Genomic DNA, 17,257 nt, shown 5'->3' with positions numbered 1-17,257 from the left:
CCCTTCCCTTTTGCAACAGCCAGCAAAGCTGTGTCAGCACTGGCAGGAAAAGAAAAAGCTTTACAGCTACACAGGCACCTTTATAATTTTTATATCTCAAGATTAAGACATTTCCAATAAAGGCTGCTTTTGAATTGCCATTTACTTTTACAACTCACTTTGTTTCACAGTATTCTCTATCTCCTACTGTTAACTCTTGAAAGAAGCCTTTCAAAGATCAATCCAGTCTGTTAGGATTCTGGATGTTAAAATTGAATTTTTCTTGTCTACTCATTCTTTTGAAAGGCTTAAAAGCGATTTTTGGCAATCAGCATAAAGGGATTTGATTGACAGAGTTTAACTAAGTGATCTAGAGATTCATCGTGAGAAAACTGCTAAAGTTACAAATTAAATGGCAAACAGTTTTTCTCTGCTCTTAAAACAGAATAGGTTCTTTTAGACGTGAAAATCATTTTAAAAGCTTCTACAAGTAGTTACTGAAAAGCTTAGAAATGCACAGCATAATCTTTCAAATAACAATCTGCAATAGTAATCAAATAAAAAGAAAGAATAAAAGGGCAAGCATTACAATGACTACCAACCAAGTCTGTTGACCTCCTTCACACAAGCCTCAAAAATGTAGGTACCAAACTTCCCTCAAGTAAAATACACGAGATTTAGTTGAAATGCCATTATATATCTTCCTGTGGAAATTAGGGCTTTTTTCCCCCCTCTCTTTTGCCTGGCTGTTTTTCCCTCCCACTTTGCTCTTTCAAATTGCCTTTCTCCGCAATTCACTGTTCTCCATCTGCCTACAAGACAGCCCAGCTGCAGGTCCTTGCCACACTCCCTAGTCAGTGGTCGAAAGGGAGGAAAGCTCGCACCACTTCCAGCACTGCTCCATAGGCACCTCCAGCAGCAGGCTGGCAGTGGGGAGGGAGAAATAGTCCCCGCTGAATGTCTGTAGCACTAAAGAGAACCAAAAAAGCACCCAAAACCAGCTCTTAAAACTGTATGACCAACTCCTAAGGGGAGTACCATAGAGTTAAGAACTATGTGTCTCCAGCTGACATTTTTATTCTGTTCTTGAACATTTGGGCTTTCACTCACAAGCTCATGGGGGGGGGGGGGAAGTTGGCTGCTCATTGCTTTTTTTAACCTCCAGTTGTGTGAACAGTGTTATACAGATAGAAACTAGCGCAGGTGAAAGATCTATTTATTTATTATCCTGATGGTGCAGGTTCTTTTGCATGCTACTGCCGCTACTTGCAAGGCCCTTGCTTTACATTCCAGTCCTACCACCCAAGTCAAAACTATTACCGTCCATCCAACATCGCATCTACTTCAGTTCAAGGTTGTTTGAAATTCATTTACAGGATATTAGCAGGATAAAGCTTTTCTCTGTTTAAAACTACAGCAGAAACACAGAATTAACATTTTTCTGATAGTGCTTCAACCTCATATACCCGTCTGCTCATTTCTTTTTTAAGTTTTATCTAGATTTTCTGGGCTTTGGACCATTCTTTTGTGACTCCAATTTATTGTTACCTGCAAATATAAGTGATTTGTTAATCTTCTCAGCTTTCAGATCAGTTATGTGATATAAAAACCACTCAAAGTTGCTTACATTTTAGTTCACAAAAACTTACTACACTTTTAACTACCAAATTAGTTTGAATAAATATCAGGTTTTTTATTTATTTTTTTTTAAATCAGGTTTATAAATGTGAAAATTTTACATCTACTACTCAATGCTACTCTAACATAATAATGATTTGATATAATTAGTTTGCCCTAATCTGGTAACGTTCTGTAAGTTATACATGTTTCTATTTATTGGAGACATAAAAGAAAAAAAAAAACATATCTGAAGATGCCAACACAAATGAAATTTAACACAGAAAACTCAAATTTTTCATTAATGATAAAACATGTAGTTATGAAAGACTGCACACAAGTCATTCACTCACTGAAATACTGCAGAGACTAAGAGATTTATGCAAGCTAATGATACATACATAATGATATACATCAGTTTAATACATCACACCACACTAGCACCTTGCAAACCAACTCTACATCTAAGACGTCTCAGTCCTCTGCTCAATTACTCTTCATAAACATTACCTTTTTCCTTTAGAATATCTACCTTTGCCAAAAAACAAAAGGACCCTGCACGTGTAAACCTACAGTATTAATCTAGAGATTAAACACCTAATCTGACAATACTAAATGGTCAGGTCAAGAATTATCAATTACAGACTTTAAACATGATTGTTTGCTTAGTATGAACTTTGTAAATCCAACGCACAATTTGTGTATCACCTAAGTGCAAGATATGATTCAGTTACTCCTTTGTAGGCTGACCAGAATATTTTCTATTAGTTTTGCAGTGCCCTTTGTTATATATTATTTGAATGTTGTGGATACATTTTTTTAATTCTTATAGAAAATAAAATGCAGTATTCATTAAAGCCAATGATGAAAGTTTCTTTAGAGAATATAGCATCTGGACTGATTTTCTGAAAACTTGTTTGCTCAATGAGTTTTTATTAATCAAAGATTCAAGTAATTAGAAATCTACAACTTTTAATTACACATTCCTGATAACATCAGCCTCAATTTCTACATAGCTTTAATTTAGAATAAAACATTTAATAAAACCTTTAAGAACAGTAAAGAATTTTATCAGATATTAGTGGCAACCACCATTAGTCCAAACCTACTTGCCTGTTTCTTTTATTTTTAATAACATGAGCTAATAAGAATTGCCATCTGTAAAAAATGCTTCCTCTGCTTTCATAATATTTGTCTAAATTTTATAGAATGACTTAATGAGCGTGTAAACATTTGAAAAATATTCTTAAAACAGAAAATAACTTTTTTTTTATACTGTTATAGAATGTTTTTAAAATTTTAAGCCTTATGAAAGCCTAATTGTTAGGTTTAAAAAGAAATTGTTAAAATAACTGTGGGTTTTTTTTTTTTACCTTGGACAAATTCTATAGTCAGTGAAGTGACACAATGTTTCACATATCTATCTCAGAAACTGTTCATTGGTGACAAAACACACAGTTTTAAAGACCTTGCATGCAAAAGTGACTTACCAGCTGGCATGCTGCTGGTCAATTCTCTGCTAAATCACGACTGGGGCTTATCAAACATTTGCAACCGACTTTAGACCGTTCTCTACCATTGTTTCTGGCTTAGATCAAAATGCAAGGGATGTGCAAAAATCTCCACATACCTTCTCATACAATCCAGTGCCCGAATAAAGAAGTCTTTGTGAAGCTGATGTTCATCCCTCAAGATGGAGCACTGCTCCAGCGTCACTGACATGGATGTCCGGTCTTTGGCACTTTTGCAACAGGTGAAACGGACTCCATTCAGCTTACGGCAAATCTGAAACAAAGGCAGACATCAAAGGATTGCCTTTTCACACCTTGTGTTCTCTACACACTAGGCAGACTGTGAAACTCCCACAGTTTTGCAATTATGGACAGTGAATACACAGAGCCACAGTATTTTCCTCCAGAAAACTAACAAAAAAGCTCATGAAAGGTAGTAACTCCAATCTGAATAATACAACTGATATGCGTCATGGAATCATAGAATCATTTAGGCTGGAAAAGACCTTTGAGATCAAGTCCAACCATTAACCCAGGACTTCCAAGTCCACCACTAAACCATGTCCCTAAGCACCGCACCTACCTGTTTTTAAAGACCTACAGGGAAGGTGATACCATCACCTCCCTGGGCAACTTGGGCCAATGCTTGACCACCCTCTCAGTGAAGAAATTTTTCCCAATACCCAGTCTAAACCTTCCCTGGCACAACTTTAGACTGTTTCTTCTCATTCTGTTGCTTGTTACTCAGGAGACTGACACCCCCCACCCGCCTACAGCCTCCTGTCAGGCAGTCCGCAGAGAGCGATAAGCCCCCCAGGCTCCTTTTCTCCAGGCTAAACACCCCGGCTTCCCTCAGCCGCCCTCACAGCACTTGTGCCCCAGCCCCTTCCCCAGCCCCGCTGCCCGTCTCTGGACACGCTCCAGCCCCTCAGTGTCCCTCCTGCAGCGAGGGGCCCAAACCTGAACACAGGATTCCAGGGGCGGCCTCACCAGTGCCCCGTGCAGGGGGACGGTCACTGCCCTGGTCCCGCTGGCCACGCTGTTGCTGACACAAGCCGGGATGCTGCTTGGCCTGGGCACTGTGCTGGCTCATGTTCAGCTGGCTGTTGACCAGCACCCCCAGGGCCTTTTCCTCCAGGCAGCTTTCCAGCCACTCCTTCCCCCAGCCTGCAGTGTTGCCTGGGGTTGCTGTGACCCAAGTGCAGGACCTGGCACTCAGCCTTGTTGAACCTCATGCAATTGGCCTTGGCTGATGGATCAGCCTGCCCAGACCCCTCTGCAGAGCCTTCCTGCCCTCCAGCAGATCAACGCTCCGCCCTAGCCTGGTGTCATCTACAAACTTACTGAGGGTACACTGGATTCCCCCATCCAGATCATTGATAAAGATATTACACAGACACATCAGTTATTAGTGCTGCCTTGGGAATTTTTATATTCTAAGAATTATGCCTGTGCTGGCCTGACACAGTGCCACAAAGGGTGAAAATGTTGTGCTGAAAAGGACTGTAAATTTTTCTTTTGTTTATAAATTTGCAGCATTAAAAGTCTACAAAAAATAGCACCAAAAGGTTATAGCTACTGATCTATAGCCCACTTCCTATTTGTCCAAGTTACACATTTTAAAAGCAGATCTTCAGGGCTTTCATTAGCAGGACAAGCCTACAAATAATCTGCCCGCTGAGGAAAGAGGAGCCTTTATTGATTTTGAGAGCTGAACACACCCTTGTACTGCAGAGTCACAATCAAGTCTCTCTCCTGCCCACCCCAACACCCCCCCTTCAAGTGAGGCAAAAAATTGACGGTGGACCCAACTAAAAAAAAAATAAAATATCTATTATTCTTAGTCCTAAACATTTTAAGCAAGTCACTAAAATGTATAATCGTACTAGAGCTTACCAAACCATTACGTCCAATTTCCTGAATTTGAAATAAAAAGTATTCGTGTTAGCATAGACTATAAAAGGAAAAGTTGCTTCATTTTTTTCTCACTTTCTATGACAACCACCCTATTCAATTAAAGCTTAACTGTCTAACCGCCTAGCAAATGTTGACAAAATGAAGAAAAACTTCGACAAGCCTTAAATCACAGTTGTGAACGCAGAGGACTGGCTTCTCGACTAACTTCTCACAAGGGTATGGATTCAGACACATCTGAATGTAAATATAGTCTGTATTTTCAACAGGTAAACTGTTCAATGCCTGACCCAGAAAAATTAAAGCTTAACACCAATGAATGCCATGGACTATCTACCTTCACTGTACATTTTGACAAAACTCTAAGGGAAACATGATATATTTTTAAGGATAATTTCTCACCTTTAGAATCATACTGTGGTTGTACCAGCTCATTAGTTTATACTTTGAGTTAAACCAACATTATACTAGAAAAAGAAAAATTTGAAGGAGATCTGGTGTGCCCAAGTATGAGTCTACCTTTCCCCTGATATAATTTGTCCCAAGAAAAGGTAGTACTATGCTTGGCTTGCTCCTGTCCCTGGACATTCATAGGTATAAAAGTATCAAAAAAGAAAACAAGAGTAGGTAGGGCAAGGCAATAAATTACAGCAGGAACTTCCCAGCGTGGCTACGTTTACTTGGGATCTTGCAGGATGAAACTGGAACATGATCTTCATAATCTCACTTCAGCAGATAAGTACTTCTTTATCTGTTAATTGCATTCTTGGAAATTTTATTAAAATTAATGCCCCCCCAAAATACTTACAGTCTTTAAGGTCTCTGCAATATTGTGGTAAGAGTGATGTCAAAAGATGAATCCAGGGAATTAATTGAACCTAACTTGAACCCAAAGAAGTACAGGCTAGTAAGGGAGAACCTGTAAGTGTTTCTTCCCTCCTATAATTCCAAATCTTAAAATTTAAATCTGTTTAAAAATTTGGAAAGTTGCATCGGGATTTAAATAAAGTACTACAAGACAATTTTTTTAAAATAACACTGTGATAGAAGTTAACTGCTTGGCTGAAGAAGTCTCTTTTGAAGTCCATGAGTCACTGTGACTATCTGAAGTGAATCACAGAATCACAGAACGTTCGGGGTTGGGTGGCACCTCTGGAGACCTCCCAGCCCAACCCCTGCCAAAGCAGGGTCACCCAGAGCGGGCTGCACGGGATCACGTCCAGGCGGGTTCTGAGTGTCTCCAGAGAAGGAGACCCCCCGGCCCCTCTGGGCAGCCTGCCCCAGTGCTCTGCCACCCTCACGGTGAAGAAGTTCTTCCTCACGTTCAGAGGGAGCTGCCTGTGCCTCAGCGTGTGCCCGTTGCCCCTCGCCCTGTCGCTGGGCACCGCTGAAAGAGCCTGGCCCCGTCCTCCTGCCGCTGGCCCTGAAGATGTCTGCAGCCATCGATCAGAGCCCTCTCAGCCCTCCCTTCCCCAGGCTGAGCAGCCGCGGGTGTCCCAGCCTGCCCTCCCCCGGGAGGTGCCCAGGCCCCTCACCCCCTGCGCAGCCCCCGCCGGGCCCTCCCCAGCAGCTCCCTGTCTCTGGAACTGGGGAGCCCAGCGCTGGGCACAGCACTCCCGGGGCGGCCTCCCCAGGGCCGAGCCGAGGGGCAGGATCCCCTCCCTGCGCCTGCTGGCCACGCTCCTCCTCACGCCCCCCAGGGCGCCACCGGCCTCCTGGGCCACCGGGCTGGCTGCGGCCCAGGGGCAGCTGCTGTGCCCCGGCACTGCCCGGCCCTTCCCCGCAGAGCTGCCTCCCCGCAGGCAGCCCCCAGCCCCTGCTGGTGCGTGGGGCTGTGCCCCCCCGGGGCAGGGCCTGGCACCGGCCTCTGCTGGGCTCCATGAGGAGTGAGTCATAAGGAAAAACCAGACAATTCCGGATGAGTGATGGCCTCTGATGCAGGGAAGGGAGAAATTCCCGATCTGGGCTGACAGCATACATGTAAAGCGCTGGCTAGTGACGGCAGCATTCTAGGCACAACAAGCAAATGACCATAACCACAAGCTTACTTTGCATTGAAATTCAGTACAGATGTCTCAATCATTTTAAAGTGGATTAAATAGAAAACAATCTGTTAACTTAAATAAACAGATTAAAAAACCTTAGACTCTGATATAAGGAAAAATGTAGGTTAACCTGGTACGCTGGCCCAAATACATCCTCTGAATAACTCAGTTCACTAAGCAGCAGCAGTTAAACAAAGTAAATCATTAAAATGGGCAAACAATGATCTGGTGCTCTAGAAATCTAATAAGGGGCAATACCAAATACGTAGTGTTACCAGAATACACAGCTTACGATTAGTGTCCAGCCTGAATTTTATCCTCAATTTTGCTTACTTCTTCCCGCAGTATATTAAAGATATTGGAGGAGAAGGAATAGACTTCATATTTATCAGAGCCTTAGAAAGTCTCCCTTATGATCACAAATTCAAATGATCAGGATTGTGATTAAGTTTAAAGCAAGGATGATAAGAGCACATAAAACCATGAGGACTAAACCAAGGATAAATCAATACTCCTTATTTCTCTTGATATAAGACAGAAGATGAAGGGTGAAGCTTAGCAAATAAAAATATATAACATTTAAATCTTTGTCCCATTATATTTAGAATAAGAAATGCTTGTGATACCAGTTATGCAAAAGCTGACTTTCAAAATGCAGATGTATTCTCACAGTCTCATTACAACAGGGATTACATGCAGGTGCAGACACATATGCACATCCATGTAGAATCTCATACATCTACTGCAATAACAAGGTGATACCCTCACATCCCTTCCAATAAATAGCACTGTATTACAGTATATAGATCAATGGGTCCAGAAATACTAATTTCAGAAGGTTAAAGTAGAGTAGCATAAAGAGAAATAGAATACAGTGAAGGAAAAAATCTGAAACAGTTTGTATGTCCAAAGAATGCTTTTTACTCATGAAATAATTTTCAGGTAATCCAGAGTAGATGGTAGAAGACAACTTTCTATATCCAAAGATTAAGTAAGTTCTGTCATAGTCTTTGTAGCTCATTTTACATTATTCTGTACTGATTTATCTTTTACTTCTTTAAAAACAACGTTCATGGTAATTGCAGAACTGGTACTGCAAGAAAAGCTTATATTTTTATTCACAACAGATTTATAGTGCAATAGCATGTGATAATACTTATCAACCACAAGGAAAAATGCTATTTAGCGATATAAAAAATTACAGCAGTATTATTAATACAAAGACTTAGTTAATATTGTCTTGTTCCTGCTGTTAAGGAAAAGTGGTGGAAAATTTTATTAATATTTTCTTATCAAATATTTATTTGCATTGAAGGGTATATGCATTTGAAAGTTCCTCAAAACACAAGGTCTTGCTTCAATTTCAGTGGATACCAAAGACTCCAGTCTTTGCTTATATACATGAGCAGACACCAAGGGTACTTTTGTAATCTAGAAGGACTACTTGGTTGAATTTCACATTCCTGAAAAGCTTAAGCTCTTTATAAACATGTAAAGCTTGGGGGTGGTGGTGTTGTTTGTTTGTTTGTTTGTTTATTTTTTTAACATGTAAGTGCAAAACCTACAGAATTGGGAAACAAAATGCAATTATATGAATAAAGCAAAGTTAGTTGTCCTGGCTTCAGCTGGGATAGATTTCATTTTCTTCTTAGTAGCTGGTGCAGTGATGTCTTCGATTTGGTGTGAGAATAATGTTAATACACTGATTTTTTAGTTGGTGCTAAGTAATATTTATACTAGTCAGTATATACTAGTCATATGTAAGTACTAGTCAGAAAATAGTTCAGTTTCTCAGGCCCTGCCAGTGAGAAGGGTGGACAGGCACAAGAAATTGGGAAGTGACACAGCCAGGACAACTGACCCAAAGTAGCCAAAGGGATATCCCATACCATGGGATGTCATGCTCAGCTTACGAAGCTGGGGGAAGAATGAAGGGGATAACATTCGGAGTGATGGCATTTGTAATCCCAAGTCACTGTTATGCGTGACAGAGCCCTGCTTTTCTGGAGATGGCTAAGCACCTGCCTGCCCATGGGCAGTGGTGAATGAATTCCTTGTTTTGCTTTGCTTGTGTGCGTGGCTTTTGCTTTACCTATTAAACTGTCTTTAGCTCAAACCTTGAGTTTTCTCACTTCTCTCTTTCTGATCCTGTCCCCCATCCAACCAGGGGGCATGTGGCTGAGTTGCCAGCCGGGGTTAAACCAAGACATAAGTATGATTCATTATTCAATAAACGTTTTTATTTGTGTTCTCCTTCTGTCTGAATGTCTGTCCTTTGTATATCTAGCTTATTTCATGTTGCTTATCAGTGCCCTTGGAGTGGCTGTCATGGTGACACTAGCTAAAGAAACCCCATAAAACATGACTGACTAGAAGTTGTACTGATATAATTAAACACTTATTTATAAAACCTAAGTACCTTAATTACAGAAAATAAAAAGTTGAGTGCAGCAGTATTAAAAGCCAGAGCAAGTAATCATGTCCTGCATCATACCTCAAGGTTTATGGAAACTAAAATAAAAGGAAGATATTTTGAATAACGAAATTCTATATTATCAAAGAATAGATATGATTTTAAACAAACAAACAAAAATGTTAGATACTGTAGCTGAATACTCTATTGTCTCTCTCATATGAGGTGATACATTTACATCTATGTGTGATCACCTAAGGAATTGATTCTGCCCATACTGAGGGTGAAGGGATTCCTCTGCCTAAAACCAGACTTAGTTAGTTCAAGAAAAAAGCATGCCCCAAACAAAAAGCAAACCTCTTTTACCCTGTTACACAACTCACTGAGATAAATGAAAAATCCTGTTTCTGGGACAAAACAACCCCATGCAAAAGCACAGGCCACGGATGGTCTGGCTAGGAGGTCTGCAGAAAAGAGCTTGGAGCATATAGGGGACAACAAAGTGACCAAGACCATCTCTGGACTTTAATTCTAGGCAGTTCTACCAGTAAAGAAAGTGGAAAAAAGAAAGTATCTGGTTTAAGTGTAGGAAGAAGAGATATAGTCACGAGTGGGATGACAGACAATCAGAATGGAAATGTTAGAGAGCCATTTCAGCATATCTCTGCACTTTAATAATTGAGTTTTCCAATCATATCTTTAAAATTCATTGCACTTACAGTATCAGCAGGCATGTGAAAATTAGTTTATCATGTGAACGTATTTGAAATAAGAGAGCTTACCGTTGCAGCCAGCCACATGATTTCTACATTCTTTCTCTTTTTGGCCTGGATATTTTGATGGAGATTTTCTAGCAATCCCTTTAAATCATTTTGTTCTTGAAAATGTGGTAGACCTGGAAAAAAAGGATGATAAGGTGGCTTGTTATGATAAGGCCAATGATACGGCTGTGCTGACTAAAGAATGCCCATAGCAGAGAACAGGTCTATTATTTATTGCCTTATTTGGGAACACAGGATGGAAACCACCAGCTTAATATTTAGGGAATAAGCAAACCTTATTTCTTTCTAAGTATTGGGTTTTCCTCCCTAAGACCTTCACCATGGAAAATTACAGTGTCTTCAACTTCTAGCTTGTAAATGGATGGTGAAAACATTCAAATCTCTGCTGTAGTTCTGTTCAGCAACTATTATAGACATTCGGTGGCACTGAGTAGAAAAACAACTGAGTGTATTAAAACCTGCTTTGATAGGATGATTTTTTTTAGTTTTGAGTCAAAATGTTTTACTTCTGTCTTCAAGACAGAACATCTCAATTATTTCCTAATATAACATAACAGGAGGGTTAAATAGCACTAAGTATCTCCCCCAAAACTAACAAAGGATATTTCTCAGTCTGAAATTAAATGGGACTTTTATATTGAAATAAAAAATAATTCCAAGTTTACTTTAAATCCAGAATTTTACCTGCTTTCCCTGAGTATGGCAGATGAGCTGAAGTTTTATTAATCATAGATGACAATTCAAAAGGAGCCAATTTAATTTATGCCTGTTTTGCGTGTGTGTATATATGAAGGTTTTGTTCTAACGTTACCTTTATCTTCATTAGTTTAAAAAAATCAGTAGAGAGAACCAAAATCTGTTTTTTGAAATTATTTCTTCTTATGGTAGTGAAGTAGAAAGAAATTGAATCACAGTTATCACCAAAGAAAGGCTCAGAACCAGTTGAAACAAAACTAAACCAAATTAATAATACCTTTTGTCAACAAGAAAAAGTAGGATATTTCATTCAACAGGAAAAAAATTTCCAACCCTAGCCTCAAATCCAAAACCTAAAATTCAGTTCAAAGAGGAGAAATGAGGCAACTATTAACACAGGTTTATATCCATTCTCCTAACCTGATCACAGCTGGAATGATCCCTCTTATTATCAGGCTTTTACCTTTTATCTCTAATGAATTGTGTAGTTTCCCTTATGCATGATTCATAGAAGTAATTTAAATATACTGAAAAATAACTACTTTAAAAATGTCTATGTTGCCTTACTCATACTGTGCTACCAAAAAGAAAAAAAATGCAGAAAAAGCACATTTGAACTAGTTTTGTAATGATCTTAATGAGGATTGGTTTATCTGTGTATTACAAGTCCTGATCATACAATTAGATAATGCAGAGCATATAAAAATACATCACAGCCTACTAGACTATTATACTTATCCCATATCTGTTTCTTTGTACTCTAAAAAGATGCTTCCAGATTATGAGAATGTATCACTAGGGAAACACTGTATTGTTGTGGGAGCACATTGTTATTTATTGTTTTCAGAGTTTCCTATTAGAGAATTAAAGAGATTAAGAAACAGGTGAGTGACAGAGGGCATATTGATCTAAAAGAAGATAGAAAGTCAGCATTTGGTGTAGGCAGTTACATGCAGCTGAAGGCTTTTAATAATTGGGAATAAAAGAGAAAGCTAGTATGTTATTGGCAATCAGAATTACAGAGATAAGAGAAAAAACTGACAGCAAAAGTGGCAACACCTTTATAGGAGTGGAAAATTGAATTCTTTGAAATGGAATACATGAAGGAAGCAGCAAGCAAGTGAGGCTGCCTAAAGAGGGTTGATGCACCAGCCTGGCTAACAGGGCTGTGAGTCCTCCAATCCTGCCTGGCTTTATGAGCACTATGTGTAACCAGCATCTTTGTGAACCGGGTCCTGCATTAATTTTGTGGCACAGCTCTGGTCGTTTAGGAAACTGTCTGCAAAGGTGTGGCAAAACCATCACAGAGCCATCAATACTGAATCGCTCTCACCTGGCTACAACACCAGGGCTGCTGCCAGCTTGGATGGAGGTTTATCTTCCTAGGAACTTGAGCACAAGAGGTGGGGGAACAGGGGAGGAACTGAAGTTCTCCCCCAGCTGGGCAAATTGAAAAGCTTAACTTCTTTCCAGGGAGCTGCTTTAAAAGGCATATTCCTCCAAGCCAGAAGAGTTATTCCATATAATGGCAGGGAGATACTGGGAAGGGGAATGGAACCAGAAGGTGATTCGTGTTCTGTAAAAATTTGGACACAGAACAGACTCAGATCTTAGAGGTAGACAAAAGGCAGGAAGGTAATAATAACCAGAAAAGACCTGATGAATTAGACAAACATAGCTCTCAAAAGCCTGCACAATCTGGAAGAAGTCCAGGAAGATCACATGGCCCACTAATAGCCCTTTTGCAGGAAGGCAGTACAAAGTTAGTTTCTGTTAATGAAAAGCAGCCAATACTATCTGCATGCAAATCTTGCTTTTATACAATCAGATCCATTTATGAGGTAGCAGATCTACCTGAGACCTAACCCCAGATGAGGTTAGCTTTTCAGGATGCTTTCTTGGCAGGATTCCCCTAAATTAATTACTAACTTCTTGTAGTGGGTGGATGGATGGAGATACTGCACACCGTTTAGGAACAGAGTTTTCATTTCTGTCAAAATTATTAACAAATGAAAATCATCCTGGTATAAAAGACCAACATGTACACATATACAATGACACATCAGATATAACTACAAGTACATATACGTAATGGATAATTTGCAAAACTAATCAAGACAAGGTGCTCTGCAAGAGAACAGCAGCTTTGCATGGTATTTTAACCAGCAGTAGTCAACCATGAGGAGTTACACATATGTCCTGTAGGATGATAGACATTCAGATTCAAAAGATTCACCCCTCCTCTACCCAAAGGGAAGGAGCACAGACCTAAATCTGAGCTATTTAAAATCAGGCTGTAAACTCTGCAGCATTTGGGAACATAGTTTAGGCATTAAGGCTACTTTAACAGCATTAGATTGATACAAATGGTCTTTTCAGTGTTTGCTTTCAACAATCAGTGTAACAGAATAGTAATGTTTATGATACTGAACTTCTATAAAATTGGAATATGGGCCTATTCTAATGGAACAGTGTTATTCATATCAGTGACATTATGATGTGGCTCATTGCTTGCATTTGCATCTGCAGATTTCTCAGTGTTTTGCCATCCCTTAATACATTTTCAAAGTAAGAATGGAGAGAATTACTGAAACTGATGAAAATTCCCACCGAGTATTTCTGTAAAAATGTAGTATGTACAGAATGTCCTCTACTTGAAATATTAAAAAGCATATAATAATAATAATAATAATAATTTAAAATAGCTGTTTAGTTCATCATGACTCTGTTTCACTCTCCCTGTAGTTTCTACTGGGGCTTTGGGCCTGCAATCACTATTGACTTTAGCAGGGTACAGGCTCAAAGTGTGTAACCTTATGGAACAAGTTATGGGACCGAGGCCTAAATCTAAAAGCTGCATACTAATATTGTGCTAATATTAGTTTCTTATATTTCACCTATCAAATCTTTTCAAAGCCATTTGGATATTGCATTATTTTGTACTCACAATCACGAGGCATTTTTTCTGTAAACAGCTTGTAATATTCTTTCAGAAGTTCCAAGTTTTCTTGGTTAATGTTTTCCTGCAAACTGGTATCTCCAAACCTGTAAAAAACCACAATAAAATGATGATAAAAAAACCCCAAACAAACCCAAAACAAAGCTAAATTATCCTTCAGACTGATTTCTTTGCATAAAGAAATAACTTGATTTTTTTTTCTAGTATCAAATGTACTAGATTTTGTCAAACATACAGTTGTTAATCTCTCATGTGCTTTGAAACTAATATTTGGGAATGAGGCCATCAATCAGGGATAATTCTTCCAAAAACTTATGGACAAAGTAATCCATTAACAGACAAACATTCAGTAAGGCACATATTCTTTTTTCTCTTCACAGATCCTGAATAAATAAATGCTCTTTATGGGAATTTCAAATGGCACCGCAGGCAGAGAACACCAACTCCTACAGCTCTTACTGCTGCTGCTGTTGCTTAGGTATATTAATTCCTACCAGACTTGGACAATATTGAAGCCACACAAGATGGAAAAGATGCGAGTGTTGTGTAGAAAACCTTCTGAAGAACTAATTTCTGCTCCGGTCTGAGAATATTTGCTATAAATAGCCAAACTGATTACTTCTCTGGGCCCTTTCTGCCCTACGCTGCTCCTGAGCTGTTAGTTATCTTGGTTTCTTGTATCTGAAAATAATGAGAGAACAGTTTCTCTGCTATTGAGCAGTGATTTCACTATTAAGCTTCACAGAGTTATGACCCACGGGCTAGCTGGCATCAGTCATCTGCATTTAAGCTTGCTGCAGCACACAGACCTCAGCAGTCACTCTGCAGTGCTGCGGCTGGCTCAGGAGCATGTCCTGGTGTTTCGTGCAGCAGTCAGATCTGCTGGGAACACGTAGTCCAAATCCTCTTTATCCTGCACCTCACAGAAAATCCAGACATCAGGATGCCATTACGCTTATCCATGAACTGACTATAGCTATACAGACAAGTATCTTTCTGAGACCAAAATGTCTACAACAGCCAAGTTTCACATAGGCTAAAAAAATAAATAAATATCCTGGTACCTCTGCTATGAGAGGTATGAATGTAAAGGCAGGAATGTCCCTTAGACAGTTAGGACCAAGTTTTGCGACTGATCTTGAAATGAAGAAAAGGAAATGGAAGAGTATAGAAAGAGAGGCATGGACAGGTTAAGTGAGAAATTCAGGTAGAGAACAGGGGACACAAATCAGAAGATACCAAATGTACTGCTACTTCATGCAGAATGAAATCAAATATCTAAATGGGCCAAGGAAAGAAAAGACTCAGCTAATTCCTCAGTAGCCATTGCTGCACTGTGACATGAGAATATTTCTTTTACATCAGATATATTCTGAACTGTGCTTTACTGAGAGAAGAGATGTTTTCATCTAATTAAGTAACATTTTCTAGAAATTTAACACAAAACTTTATTTCTACTCTTATGTTCATTTTCCCACAACCCCCCCCCTTTTTTACCAAAAAGCACGTGCACTATTTCCAATCTCGAAGACAAGTGTGCAGCTTTAGGAGTCAAGCAATATTTTGAATTAAGGCTAATGTTTACACCTGTAAGTGCATGCAGAAAAGCTGTTTCTACATGGAATAATCCAACCTGATTTGCTTGACAGATATAGTTATTAATATGTATCTACATTTATAGATATACAGATACTAACTTTTCATTCATGGCTTTCTTTGGGCACAATGCAACCATTCTTCTGCCACTCATCTGCAAGCCAGACACCTTTTCACAATGACTGCCCTGCAAGTCCCCGTATATCCAGGCCATTTCTAAATCTTGTCAAAACTTTCTTCAAGGCATCTGTAATATTTAGTCCTTCCTGTTTATCCCACCCATGTAAGCACTCACAAACTTTGTTCCTGGTTACTGCATATTCCTTTGCTCTGATTCTGGAGAAACATGATGCGTCCTAGCCACAATTGTCATGACTGATTTTGTTGGTTTTCTATGCTACCACTTTGGCCATGTCACTCCTCTCATAGCATTACTTTTCCCTTCTTTATGGCATCAAGAATAAGCTATTTTCATTTTCAAGAATGTTTCAAGTTCTCAAACCAACTACTCAACCCTTTCACCAGTAAAATGCCAGTTTTTACCGTGTTCTGATTCAGCCTGTCTCCCATTTAAATTTTCTACCTACATTTTCTCACACATCACCACTCAGAACTCCCATAAACATCCGCGAAGCCACCTGATGGCACCCCTTAGAAGTCTTCCTTAAAAGACTGCTTTCACTCTGCTGTCTACAAAGAACAGGAGGTGAAACTCCTGTTGTGCTTAACTTCTTGCCTATTGCCCAGTTAACACTTTTTCTCTGTCTCCCTCTATTTCACCAGCTATAATTTTGCTTTTGGTTTTCAGTTTGTAATGAATGGAATCTAAAGATAGGTATTATGTCTCTTGTATGCTCTGTTAATAGAACCAGTTAAAAAAGAAAAAAAAAAGTAGCTGTCTCGTTGATGTCTACCTTGCAGTTTTAGTATTGCACAAACTTGGTAATTTAACATGACTGACAGATACCCTTCTCTTGAAAGAGAAAATTAATAGGTTGATGAATCTTTGACTGTTATTGTACTAATTAATTAATTTCCAGCAATCTTTTCAGAGGAGCAATATTAACACATCAGAACTTTAACATCAGCCTTCATGTTCCAACAAACACATTACTAACACATTCCCTATTATTAAGTACCACTCCCTCAGCCCTGGAAAAAAGCCCTAAAAAGCTGAGAAATACAATCTCTTTCTAGATTATGACTTGTCCAGCATCTTCAACCTCACCTTTAAGTTAATAAAAATTCCAAAATTTCAAACTCATGTTTCAGAAGACCAAAGTACTGTATACAAATTTCTACATCCGTGAAATAGAAACCCATTTTATAACTGTATCCAAAGGAAACTTTGTGTTGATTGTGTGAAATAAAGTCTTGCATATGGTCATATCTTCACTTGGACTATTTCATTATTTTGCATGGCTTCATAGCTTGTGCTTATTTCCTTTAACACTTTTTAAAATACACACTGAGTCAACATGAGATGGTCCAAGAGCAAACAATAGAAGATTTATTTTTAATCCTGAAGACAGCGTGTAACTAGCATGGCTTATTTGGACAGAAAATGAAACTTATTTTTTCCTTACCTCTCTGCAAGTGTTTGCTGTTCATTGATTCCAACATTAAAGAGTACTGGATACATGCGAATCAGCTTTCCTTCTTTAATCTCTTGTGGCAGCAATTCAAACATCTTTGCTGGAAGCTGGACCTCTATAATGTAATGTTCACTAGGAAAAATAAAAAGG

At 39.1% G+C, this 17,257-nt stretch overlaps 1 protein-coding gene across 3 annotated transcripts in view; it reads right to left on the bottom strand.

The window, feature by feature from the left end:
* Positions 1 to 17,257, bottom strand: part of INPP4B (inositol polyphosphate-4-phosphatase type II B) — a 225,206-nt gene that overhangs the window by 32,111 nt on the left and 175,838 nt on the right. For all 3 annotated transcript variants that reach the window (XM_037397011.1, XM_037397022.1, XM_037397002.1), the window contains exons 20-23: positions 17,099 to 17,239; positions 13,905 to 14,002; positions 10,262 to 10,374; positions 3,227 to 3,381 (exon numbers count right to left, since the gene is read on the bottom strand). In XM_037397011.1, the coding sequence (XP_037252908.1) occupies positions 3,227 to 3,381; positions 10,262 to 10,374; positions 13,905 to 14,002; positions 17,099 to 17,239 (507 nt within the window). The remainder of the gene's footprint in view (positions 1 to 3,226; positions 3,382 to 10,261; positions 10,375 to 13,904; positions 14,003 to 17,098; positions 17,240 to 17,257) is intronic.

Source organism: Falco rusticolus, chromosome 1 (genome assembly GCF_015220075.1).
Source record: "Falco rusticolus isolate bFalRus1 chromosome 1, bFalRus1.pri, whole genome shotgun sequence".
In the NCBI taxonomy this organism is placed as follows: domain Eukaryota; kingdom Metazoa; phylum Chordata; class Aves; order Falconiformes; family Falconidae; genus Falco; species Falco rusticolus.
Note: the sequence above shows the minus strand (reverse complement) of the source record. Positions and strands in the feature narration are given on the sequence as shown.